General features: G+C 35.1%; 1 protein-coding gene across 4 annotated transcripts in view; it reads left to right on the forward strand.

Moving 5' to 3' along the window:
- BCLAF1 (BCL2 associated transcription factor 1) overlaps window positions 1–9,818 on the forward strand; it is a 31,259-nt gene extending 21,441 nt beyond the window's left edge. For 2 of the 4 annotated variants that reach the window (XM_065931291.1, XM_065931290.1), the window contains exons 11-13: window positions 527–673; window positions 6,816–7,028; window positions 7,191–9,818. In XM_065931291.1, the coding sequence (XP_065787363.1) occupies window positions 527–673; window positions 6,816–7,028; window positions 7,191–7,196 (366 nt within the window). In that variant the 3' untranslated portion in view covers window positions 7,197–9,818. The remainder of the gene's footprint in view (window positions 1–526; window positions 674–6,815; window positions 7,029–7,190) is intronic. The other 2 variants (XM_065931293.1, XM_065931292.1) reach the window with 1 other exon arrangement.
- Window positions 9,819–13,396: the final 3,578 nt, after the last annotated feature.

Here is a 13,396-nt window from a genome sequence, read left to right on the forward strand (position 1 = left end):
TTACAATTGTAATTTTAATGACTTCATAGTAGTGCATCTTCTTGACTAATTTCTAGGTTCAGATTTCTAACTTGAGCTAGTATCCAGTTAGTTGTTAGTAGGGTTTATTAATTAGATCATTTGGGAAAGAGAAGAGCTTTGCCCATATGGTGATAGATGTGGTTAACACTTAGGACTCCTGTGTAATTCAAAGAAATTAGACACTCTTTTGGCTAGTAAAAGGGAAAAAAAACAGCTTTTTAAAGTTTAAACTATTTAAAAATTTTAGTTCAGGCCGTGAAGAAAGTGCAGTGTTCTGACAACTTAGGTTGACTGTGCATTTCTTCTTAACCTATTCAGCTTTCAATAGGCAGAATTTTTTCCCTCCTTACTAGTATAAAATGACCACCCTTCCCATCCTCAGTGGCTGTGAAGTTGAGATTTAGGGAAGAAATTAGGGAATGTTTTTTGTTACTGCAGTAAAATTAAGAGTTTGCATGTAACTTAATACCTTTTGATTTCATTACTAAACAACTTTGTTAATCAGTTTCGAATTAGAGGCAGAGGAAGAGCCAGAGGAGTTTTTGCTGGGACAAATACTGGTCCAAACAACTCAAATACTACTTTTCAAAAGAGACCGAAGGAAGAGGAATGGGATCCAGAATATACCCCAAAGAGCAAGAAGTACTTCTTGGTGGGTGTTAGAAATCTCTGTTTATTTGGTTTGCATTAATTTTCAAAGCATACTGGGTGAATACATTTGAGTACAGGCATCCACTACTATGAGAATATTTACTGTAATATAGGAAACTTTTAAAATAAATCATTACCCAGATGACTTGAAGTTTTGAACATGTGGGTCCCTTTAGTCCTGTTTATACCTTATTGATATTACCTATGGACTGGTCAGGGTAAAGTAAAAATATACCTGATTTGATAGTCACATTCAGAGAAAAACATTAAATTGTTTCATATCTGTCTATAAGACGGTAAAGTTAAGAAGGTAAATCATTAAGATTTCCCTTTCATCACTGCAGCTGTTTGTTTAATTGAAAGACAAGGAGAAGAATTCTTCCACAGTGCATGTAATTAAGGTTTTCAGGAGACTGTTAACTTTTATTGGAATAAAAGGAAGATGAAAAATTACATGATGGGAAAATTGCTAGATATACATTAATTTGATGCTTCCTTGTGATGCTCTTCTTTCTGAAGTAGTTTGTAAGGGATGAAGCTAGAGGAGGTGGGTCCTGAAAGATTCTCTAAGTAATGATGGAAATTTTTTGCACTTTGGCACGGAAGAAGAGTTTCTTCCATTATAGAAACTTAAGGAAATACCAGAACTATTAACAGAATATTCATTTTTGTCATAGCTTTTCAGGGAAGTCATGTTTTAGAGATTATTTCTGAAGACTAGTTGTTTTGTTGAAGCAAGGAGGAAAATAGTGCTGAGTTTTTAGAAATGTGTCTTTTCGTTTGACTTTTTACGAGTATATTTGAATAAAGCTGAATGTCCCAGCCATCTGCCAAGGTAGACTACTATATAGTTGTATTCTGAACTAGATCTATATTTTGGTTGAAGAATGGGCATTGTAGTTGTTTCAAAAATTAATTTCCATTTGCCTCTTTTTTGAGTACTTTAATGACCAAGAGTCAGGAAAAGTTAAATTTTTATAGAGTGCATTATGCATAATGTTTCCACAATTTATGCTCCTTTGAGGAGAAATTTATGCTTGACTTGACAATCTCTGGAAAGTGGAAGGTGTTTTATTCAGTTACAGAAAGTTTAAAAGATATTTCATTTTTAATATAGGAATTTATGAATTAATACACTGCTGTTTATGCTATGGATGGAAAGATACATAGGATTTCAGTTCTTGGTGTAAGAGACTGATAATGGAGAACATTCTAAATACATATGGTAGATGTCCTCCCAAGGAAGAGGGGATTATTGCAAAGGAGATACTGATTAAGAGAGACTTTGTAGAGGAGTTTGGATTGAATCATAAGCTTAAAAGATGAGCAGGTGTGCTCTAAAAAAGCAGGAGTGAAACATCCTAATAAAGAGAACTCCAGTACTCACATGGCTAAATGATTGTTATAAGTTTGAGAAAATTAAGAAGCAGGAGCCAAATTGTGGAAGACAATAATACTTGAGTAAATTTGGATGTTAAGCAGAGTTTGGAAAAACATGGCTGTGACAAACCGATCTGAGAAATAATTGAGTGTCTGAGCGACTAGGTTTGAAAAATGTTAAAGCCACATTTATGAAGGCTTATTCAGGGACCCTCTAGTTTGGTGTTGGTAGTGAGAAGAAAGGATATTGCAAGCACAGGGAATACAGAGGAAAGCAGCTCATTTGAGGTGAAGGTTAAGTTCCGTTACAGAAGTGCCCAAGAAATAATAAGTGGAAATGTGCAGTGTAGGTAGTTGCTAATGCAGATCTAGAGAGAAAAAAATCTAGATGTCATCATACAGTCACAAAACCACAGTAATATCACCCAGTCAGAAGAGAAGAGATTAAAAGGCCAACCTTTCAAAGGTGTGGGTGAGGAGCAAGTGCTTGTAAAACTGCCAGCCAGTAAAACACAGAAAGTTAAGGAAATGAAAGGTGAACAAGTTAAATAATTGTTTAACACTTTAAACATTTTACAAATATTTAATTTGTTGGCTCAGAGGGTAAAAGAAGCTACCTGCAGTGCATGAGACCCAGGTTTGATCCCTGGGTTGGGAAGATTCCCTGGAGAAGGGAATGGCTACCCACTCAGTGTTCTTGACTGAAGAGTGCCATGGATGAAGGAGCCTGGTGGGCTACAGTCCATGAGGTTGCAAAGACACAACTGAGTGACCAACACTTTCACTTTGACTTTTCTATGACATTCTGTCTAGTATCATAGTTTTTGTCTTAAATTGAGACATAATTATTTTTGATTAGCGTGTAATTAGGCTTTAGTTACACTAATCAAGATGAGTGTTATTTAACATTTTACATGTTGCTGTTCTGTACTATATTTTAAAATCTTCATTTCTGTATAAGACATCCGTGTGCATTTGTCACAGGCTAGTGCTCACTAGAAGTAAAATTAATGTCACATTTCTTATATATAAATCAGTTCCCCAAATTAATTATTTTGGTTCTTAATTAATGAGCCATTGGAATGACAGCTTGGTTTCTACATGTGTATTTAAATTTATGGATAGTCTGCAAAGGTATTTTTCAGTGATGAGAATAGAAATACAAAATTTTTTTTTAAATTCAGAATGAATTAAGTTGAAAACTATAGATTCCTCTAGGTTTTTTTCAGAATAATTAATAAGCATGGACATTCTGTAGTAATGAAACATTTAATACTTAGTAATAATAATGGATAACATGTACAGAGCATTTTGCTTGGCACCATTCTAGGTGTTTTGAACTGAAAGTGAAAGTCGCTTATTTTCATGCTTGTAAAGTCATTTTGAGGTAGGACCGTTATTCAGTTTGTACAGATGAAAAACACAGAGGTAAAGAGATTGAGCAGCTTGACCAAAAGTGCGCAGCCAGAAGGAGTGGGGTTAGGATTTGAACCCATGCTTTGGGGTCCAAAGGTTCTTAACACCATGTATCATTTTTCCTCTAGTACTTGGTAACAGTTATTGCATTCTTATCTGAAATTTCCCTTCTCTAAACTTTGAGTTATGCAAAGATAAGATAATGTTTTCAATAATAAATATTTCAGGAAAGATAGTCTTTAGAACCTGAGATTCTGTAGAGGGATTGAGAGTATTTGTAGAGTTGGAGCAAATGGGAAAGTACTGAAATGGGTAAGTTCCGCATGTTAATGTCATCTGAGGAAGAGAAAATTCCTTGTGGGGACAGAGATTTGCATTGGAACTTTAGTAAATTAACTCTTTTGAAACTTGATCATTCTGTAGAGAAGACGATTCAGAAGGTTTTGGTTCTAATATGGCCTCCTTTGTTAACATTTTTTTTGAGCTGGAATTTTCCTTTAATAATTTTACTTATTTTTGACTATGCTGTGTTTTTGCTGCTGCTCATGCTTTTTCTCTAGTTGTGATGTTCAGACTTTTCATTGCAGTGGCTTCTCTTGTTGCAGACCACGGGTTCTAGCGCCTGTGAGCTCAGAAGATGTGGTTTCTGGACTCTCGTGCATAGGCTTACTAGTTGTGACGCTCGGGCTTAGTTGGCGATGGCACTTGGGATCATCCTGGATCAGGGATCGAACCTGTGTTTCCTGCATTGGCAGGTGTATTCTTTGAGCCACCAGGGAAGGCCTCAGTTAACACATTTTTGATTATATATTATAAATATCTCATGTCCCCTTTATCTTCTGTAAAGTAGTTAATTTTAATTAGTCTACAGTAAGACTGAAATCTTGGATGTAAGAATTTGAGGATTAAGACTCAGTGTGCTTTAGGGACTTCCCTGGTGGTCCAATTGTTAAGACTTCGTGCCTCCACTGTAGAGGACATGGGTTTCATCCCTGGTCGGGAAGCAATATTCTGCATGCCACTTGTCTAAAAAAGAAAAGAACTAGTATGCTTAGCATCAAAGTGTCACTTCGGTAGCTGCTGGGATATCCTTTGAAAAACACAGTGTGATGATGTAGCTGTTGTTTAATTTCAGATTATTGTGTAAGATGATTGTATATTTAAAAGTAATTGCTAGCCTAAGTCTAGTGTCTAGCTTTGTTACTGCTTTTCCTGTTTTAGCTCTTGGCTACCTCATTTATTAATCATTTACTGTTACCATGATTCCTGGGAAGCTTACTCTGAGGATGATGGGCATAAGGGGCATTGGAAAAGATTGGCCCTGTGGCTTTGGGCAAGTTACTCAGTTTCTCTGTGCCTCAATTTCTTTATTCCTAAAGTGGAGTTAGTAACAGTATTTTACAGTTGTTGTGAGGATTAGGTGAGTGAGTGAGTATATAGAAAATGCTGAGACCAATGCCTCATCCTTAGAAATAAGCACCATGTAAGCATTATCATCACTACCTTTGATTGAGTGCTTGCTTTTCAGGCACTGGGCTGGGCACTTTTTGCAAATCATTAGTGTTACTTTAAGACTATCTTTGTTTTTTTAAAATGAGGAAGTAAAGTTCACTCAGTTTCTGTTAAGATTTAAATCCACATCTCTGGCTTCAAAATCCATTTGCTTCTTCCTACAAATTCATGGAATACTGTGTAAACACCACAAACAAAAAGCATAAACTCTATAGAATTGTGCTGATAACAAAAAGGAGCCTGAAATTACGTCATTGTGTGTACATATTATTTTGAGTGGCAGACTATTTTAAAATAGTTAATTTTGGGTTTACAGTTAAACTTTGACGTACTGAAACGGTACATTTTTGATAGTTTCTAAGTTCATTTTTTGAAGCTTGCATACCTCTAGCTGGTCATCTTTCACTGTTTCGATAAAGCTAGATTTAATTAGAAAAGAAATTCACACCGTCTGTTAGTTACATGTGTGAACTTTTTAAGTCATGTAGGAGAGTGAGCTGTATTATGTGAATATACACAAAGGCACATTCTTTGTTTTGAAAAGGTGCTTAGTTATGTATTATTTTTAAAAAGTTTAGTGAGTTTTAGACAGTTGGTCAGTATCAGTACTCTATAAGTTATGCAGCTATGTTTGTATTATACCTGTTGTCTCATAAAGGGGCATCATTCCCATTTTTTGTGGGTTAGGTATAAACTTAAAAAGTTTGTTTGAGATGGGCAGCAGTTACATTACTAGGAGAACTTTTCATTCTTTGTTTTGTTCTTTGGGATGTAATGCTCATCTGCTGCTGCTGCTGCTGCTAAGTCACGTCAGTTGTGTCAGACTCTGTGTGACCCCATAGATGGCAGCCCACCAGGCTCCCGTCCCTGGGATTCTCCAGGCAAGAATACTGGAGTGGGTTGCCATTTCCAATTTTAGTATATGTGCTGCCAAAGCCAGCACTGCCATTTCCTTCTCCAGTGCATGAAAGTGAAAAGTGAAAGTGAAGTCGCTCAGTCATGTCTGAACCCATGGACTGTAGCCTACCAGGCTCCTTGGTCCATGGAATTTCCCAGGCAAGAGTACTGGAGTGGGGTGCTATTGCCTTCTCCTAATGCTCATCTACTCATACACAAAGCCAAGTACTTTTCACTTTTTCAGATTGCTTTGGTTAATGGAATAATTTGTAATTTGGGAACAATCTGTTTGGATGCAGTTAATGAAAAATTAAGGTTGGGATGTAATAGCTGCAGAATTTTAGGTTAGTGAACAAGAAATAACTTGAGGTATTACCCTAGGGATCATTCCATCTTGATTTGGCTTGTGCCCTTGCCAAGAAGATTAATAAGTAATACACATTAATTTAGATGTATCTCAATAGGATTTTTAAAAGTCTGTAGCTATATGTAAGAGATCCTTCTTACCACCTATTTTATTTAGTAAATGTTATTGATAATGTTGTAATAACATTTTTATACTTTGTTATGTATTTGTGACTGAGGTAATTTTGGGGGAAAAATATCAGTTACATTATCTCACCTATGCATAGTAGATTGAAATAATGGGAAGCAGAACAATAAAAATTTTGATAGCTGGCAGTAATTTAGCAGTTGAGATTCTTCAGAAAACTGTCTGGGCAGCTCTCAAATGCTTGGGTTACTAAGCATGTAATTATTTACTTTCATGATGCAGCATGTTTTTGTTGAAAAGCTCAGTTTTATTGGTTTTGTGTGTTTTAGAACAGTACCCACCTCATATACCCAATTTTCAGAAGATTTATACAATAACACGATTGGGGATGTAATCATATTCCTTACAAGAAAGACATTTCTTTCTTTGTTTAACCTTTCTGTAGCATGATGACAGAGATGATGGTGTGGATTATTGGGCCAAAAGAGGAAGAGGTCGTGGTACTTTTCAACGTGGCAGAGGGCGCTTTAACTTCAAAAAGTCAGGTAGCAGTCCAAAGTGGACTCATGACAAATACCAAGGGGACGGGATTGTTGAAGATGAAGAAGAGACCATGGAAAATAATGAAGAAAAGAAGGACAGACGCAAAGAAGAAAAGGTAGAAATTTTCAACTTGTTAGTGGTTCTGACATGTTCTTTTGTGTGAGTTTGTTGGGCCAGTTATTTGATTTTTAGATACAGTGATTATTTTGAATTATTTTCACTCTTCATATCTTTGCTAATCTTTATTTTCTTTCTCTCTCTCTTTTTTTTTTTTTAGGAATAGGGAATCTGAAGTAAGATTGCAACAGAGAACAGAACTTGCACCCACCATTTTTTTTTACATGATTTTTGTTTTCAAATAAGAATGTAAGCATTTTACTTAAATTTTACTGTTTGCAAGTAGTCTAGAGAAATTTTGTTTTGAATCTTCAAATATCTTGAAAAATAGTAGACTGTATGTTGAAAATTGTACTGAAATAAAGTAGAAAATTGTTACGTACCATATTTGTAACTATCAACTTTTAAAAAATATATACTTTTACTGTTTTTGTTACATGCATTGTAATTCTGCTTTGTCTATAAGATATGGTCAAGTACAGCTCTGTGAAAGTTCTGATTCTCTCCCCTCCCTGTTTGTGTTAATGTTTATTCTGAAGTAAACGTTAGCTCTACATACAAATCCCTGAAGAGGAATTGTCTATAGAGACCACACTAATTATTTTAACTGGTTGCATCTGTTTAACATTCTCCTTAACTCAAACACACTACATTGTAGGGTGACTAATTTTTGAAATGTACCACGGGAAAAGTTGTTATTTTGGTAAACTAAGCTAATTTAACATCTCATCAAATGTTTAAGATGGAAAAAGAAGCTTTGCCAATAGCTCAAAAGCACTAGCTGTTAAAAGTTAAATTGAAAAGTATGAAAAAAATTTTTTCCTAAACTGAAAGCAAGCAGTGGACTATAAAAATCATTTTTAGGAGCCTTTACCATTTGCATTCAAAATTCAATGTTCTCTGTTTTCTTGGAAAGTTTGAGTCATGGTCTTAGATATCAGTTCTTTGAGAGAGGAAACTGGTTTGTAATAGTATAAACAAAACCCCCATTCCTACTGAGCGTCTTACTTAAAAAAGAAAAACAGAACAAAGCCTGTAATTCTGATGTTGGTATGGAAGAGGATTATTCTGCAGAATAACTTTATAAGGTTAAAAAGATGTGTACCTGACGTCATATCTCACATACTTACTTGAGCTTTTAGACAGCTGAATCACTAGTTCATAGTCTAACCATAAGGAATAATAGGCAAACAGAATATACTGCTCATTAGCAGTATTTTAAGGAACTTGTTTTCCAAATGTCACCAATAAAAAGATTTGACAGGAAGTTTGTCACAGCATTGATCTACCGTGTTGTTTTTTTTTCCCCCCCCACCATTTCAGTTTCAGTTTGTAAAATGAGTTTTTCTTTTTCTTCCCAAGGGTTCTGTTCTTCAGGAAGATAATCTTTCAAATGTGAATTGACTTTATGTTTATGATGATATCTCTTAGAAGGAATGAAAATCGGAAATAGTAAAATTTCAGTGCTAAGTCTGCTCTGTGAGCATAATATAAAAGTAGTCAAATTTCATTTTGTTAATTCAGCAACTGAATTAGTTGTATTTGTTTGCATTAAAAGATAATGATTACTGTGTTAGTGTAAACTTAAGCATTTTATGTGTATGGCTTGTTCATACTCACTGATGACTTGGGATGCTTCTGGCACCTTGATTGCAGTCAGAGGCGTTTACCTAACAGCTATATGAGGGAAAAATAGAAAAACAAAACTCAACAAATGTGATGTTCGTGGCCCTAAAATCCTTAAGCATTGCATGATTTCTCTTATTTTGTTTTTCTGAAGTTGTTTGAGCAGGAAGGAAACACTGTAAAAACAAGTATATGTTGCATTGATCAGGACATAACTAACTCTCCTAGTCAGCATTGCGCGTAATTACATGCTAAAGCAACGTGGGTTTGATTTCCAACACAGGAAAGTTTTCACGACCATTTTAGTTTATACAAATAAGTTTAGCTTTTATTTTAACAGTTATTACTTGGTTAGATACTGAATCTCTGTGCATGACTATAAATGTGCAGTTTTGCTTTTCCACTTAAGAGAAGTGGAAAGGGGAATTTGCTCAAATTATTTAATCGGGAGTAGGAATAAAGCTACCTAAGTCCTATCAGCAGGTTACAAGTTCAAGTGCATTGCTTTAATCCACATCTACTCATATTTGGTTACTTGTATTAAATAAAATTGAGGGGAAGAGTATCCTGTTAGAATATCGTGGGAAGGGGGATTGTGAAAACACTTCAGTAGAATGCCATTGCGGCTGTTATCTTTGTTTTAGAGCCAAGCATACAAAGAAGCCTGTGTGATATCTTTAAACCACAATTCAACTCTACACTTAATGACATGTTATAAAAGCTGAATGGTTGCTCTTGGTAAGGATATTTGTTTACAAGTGCCAGAAAATAGTAGCTGTTTGATAACCTGCATTAATACATTTCCTTTTGCTTAGAGAAGGAAAATAAAAATAACCAAAGGATATTTCTAGAAAGGATTAAGAAAGCTGTTTAAGAAGGCCATGACTCAGTCTTTAGCTGTGTACACTTTTCAACATCCTAGAAATTTTAATATAAAAAGCAAAATTTGTTTTTCCTACAGCAGCCTACTTTTGGGAATTACCATTTTCCCCTTTTGTCACAGTTAAAATCAAGTGTTGGGAATTCAGTTACAATTTGAGTAAAAATATACCCAATAAGAATGAATGTAGATGGCTAAACGATTCTTACTCAGTGTGATGTATAATGCAACAGGGACCCTTGTAAATTGTCATATGCCAATAAAATGTCATAAGTGGTAATAGCTGTTGTTTGTTTACCTGATTTTGAGACTATGTCTGTGTCTGTTCTATACAGCTGATGTCAATGGCTCATGTCTAATTTTAGGATACCAGCTCATCTGTTAGTAAAGTTACTAGTATGCTGGGGTTTTGGGGGAGATCAGTAAATACTCTATAAAACTGTTCAAATTCACATCTATTTTTTTCTTTTTTCCTTTGGAAACATGGGAAGTGTTACAGTGGTGATTGTAAGCCATTGTTAATACAGGAATTCCAGATTCTCGTCTAGCCCTCCTGTTCATGTGTTTATACAGGAATTGTCAGCTATAAATTATGATGGAGACATCTGCATTACTTCTGTTTCTAAAAATGTAGTGATTAACTAAAAAGTGGTCTTTTTTTTTTTTTTAATTTTGTAACTTAGTCTTTGTTCACTTTGAGTTAGAACTGGTGTAATTCTTAACTTCGCCTAACCTTTTTGTAAGTTACTTGAAATATAAAGTGACCATTCTGTAACTTTAAAGAAATTTTCACAGAAATTTGTGTGCTAAGTCAGGTAATATTTTGATTAATTCAAATGTTAAGTTACTCCTTTCTCTGTATATTTAACTACACTGAATAATTTTAACATGTATCAGCTACCTTCATAAAAGTATGCCATCTTATTTATTAAGGACTTATTTTCATAAGATAGTTGCTTTTTTTGGTGGGGGGGGGGGGGTTGTTACCGCAGCATGAGGGAATCTTAGTTCCCTGACCAGGGATCGAACCTGTGCTCCCTGCAGTGGGAGAGAGGAGCCCTAACCACTGGACGACCAGGAAATTCCTCTTTGACTTTTCAGCTGGAATCTCTGGGATATACTTTGTTCCATGTGGAATGATATTCCTTTCACATTCAGAAAGAGAAGTACAGAGACCTGTCTGAATTTGTAACTTGCTTAAATAGGGAAGGAACATGGAGAAATTAACTTCACCCTCAGGTTGTATTTGATTGGTTTCAGTCTATATAAGCAGTAGATTGTGATAGATCCTTTGACAGAATTTTAGAATATCTATTACATAACATCTTGGGATCTCAAAATATAGTTGAAATCATTTATAAATGAGAGTGTCAAGGGTCCAATTGTTCAGTTTATTGAAGTGGATATTAAAAATTTGAAGTCTATGTTAATGAAATTTAAAGTGAAAATTTTATTTTGGAATCCAGGAATATATAGATATTACTGTATTCCATTGTTTGACTTGAGAGCTTTAGTAGAGATTGTGTAAATTTATGAACTGGACTCAAGTTTCAGAATCATTCAGTAATGATTAGTGTCCGTTATGCAAATGAATCCAGTTGTATGTTAAATGTGCTAGTTCTCTTTATTGTTGTGTTACTTCCTCACATGTTTTTTCAAAAATGGATCCCAGTGGTTAAAAAGAACAGGCATTAGGATGGCACTTTCCTGCGATTACTAGGAGAAAAATTCCAAATAATGTGTCTTAATTACAATGATCTGTATGTAAGACATTTATCACAAGGACATTTTAGGTGTTTGACAACAGAGAGCTGATTTGCAGTGCTTTTAAAGTGCAGAAGATAGATAATCTTGATTCTTGAAAGTAGAAAACAATAAGTGGTTTTAATACTGTTCTAGAATTGGAATCAGATTTTTCTTTGTAATCTTAGAGTTGCCCAGCTTCTTGATTGAATAATAATGAGCCCCAAAAGTAGATGATATATGTTTAAAATACGTAACCAACAAAAATGTATAGCATAGGGAAGAACTGTGCTTAATATTCTGTAATAGCTTAAATGGGAAAAGATTTGAAAAAGATACATGTATAACTGAGCCACTTGGTTGTATACCTGAAACTAACACAACATTGTAAATCAATTATAGTCCCATATAAAATAAAAAAGCCTTCCCACAAACGCCACCCCATAAAATAAATTGGGACAACCAAAAAAAAGTTAACCATAAACTTAGGTGAAGAAAGGATGTACATTCACAGTATGAAGTCTGTATTTGACAATGATAACTTCTTGGTACTGTCATAGTAATTGCAAATCCATGGCTTGTGAAAAGCCACAAAATTACCACTCTCACCCTCCAGAATGGTGGTTTATTTGTAATCTTACTAATCCTTGATTATGGGAGGTCATAATTTTTCTGGCTTATTTGTATTAGAAAAGGAAATTTTTGGAGTTTGCACACAGCTTGCAGAGTCTTAGTTCCCTAAGCAGGGATTGAGCCTGGGTCCTGACAGTGAAAGCGTCAGATCCTAACCACTGGACACAGGAAATTCTCTAGAAACTTAGTTTCCGGGGTACTTCTGTGGCTGCTAGGAGGGGGATGTTAAATGCACTTGGAGTTTTTCTGAAAGCAGTTGAATATCATCACCAAATGGAGTCATAAAGCAATACTTAAAATATGTAATTTAGACTTCCTTGGTGGTCCAGTGGTTAAGAATCTGCCTTGCAATGCAGAGACACAGATTTGATAACCTAATTAGGGAACCAAGATCCCACATTGCCGTAGAGCAACTGAGCCCATGTGCCTAAACTGCTGAATCCAGGGCCCACAGCTAGAGTCCCCGCACCACAATCAAAGGTCTTGTATGATGCAACTAATACCCGAGGCAGCCAAACATAATATTTTAAAAACAAATTTCACTGGTTAATGTCAGTATACAGTGATTTTATGTTTACATTTGGTGATGATACTCAACTTTCAAAGTCAACGTGTGGCTCTTCACCCCTGTGATAACTGGTAAAGATGCTCATCACATTTACCTCAGTTACTGCAGCAGTCTTCTAATTTGGAAATCTTGATCTTTAAATTTCTTTTTTTTAATTGCTGTCAGTGAAATGTTTTTCAATTGAAAAAAATTTTTAAACTAAAATTGATTTCTTGTTGCCTAAATCTTAGGGTGAACTACAGGAATTTTCTATGAGCTGTGTGGTTGTTGTTTTTTTTTTTTTTTTTTTTTTAATCGTTTGCCTTATCCTACTCCTTGTTCATTTATCTGTCTTAAAATCTTATACCTTAGCGAAAAATCAGAAAATTCCTCTTGTCCTTATTCTTTCAGGCTGGCAACTCCTGCTTATGTGTCATGCTTTGCTAGAGTAAAATGTTTAATAATTAGCATTATGTGTTGTGTAGGACATAACATACTATGGACAGGCCATTACATACTTGGTAGAATGTTAACATTGTATCCTGCCACATTACTAAGGTAATTACAATAATTGGAGTTCTCCTAATCACCTAAAATTGAGGTTTGTGACAGAAGACTAATGGGGTTTGTAACTGGGCAGTTCAGAAGATTAAGTACCTAACTTTCTAGCTTTTGTTCAAACTAGCCCTTTCACTGGGAAAGTATTCCTAGCATTGGGTTTAAAGTTGAATCAAAATTTCTTGCTCTTGAGAATACAGTACCTAGTGTGATGATTAACAATAATGTATTATTAATGATTCTGGGAAAATATATAGAGATAATAAAACCAAAGGTGACAAGCTTTTCCTATTAACCTGCAAGTCGCGGGATGGGGACAGATCACCAACCTGCCTGGTACTGATTCCTGTGTGAGTAAAAGTAAAAGTTGGGTAGCATC

The sequence above is a fragment of the Muntiacus reevesi genome, chromosome 3 (genome assembly GCF_963930625.1).
Source record: "Muntiacus reevesi chromosome 3, mMunRee1.1, whole genome shotgun sequence".
Taxonomy (NCBI): Eukaryota; Metazoa; Chordata; class Mammalia; order Artiodactyla; family Cervidae; genus Muntiacus; species Muntiacus reevesi.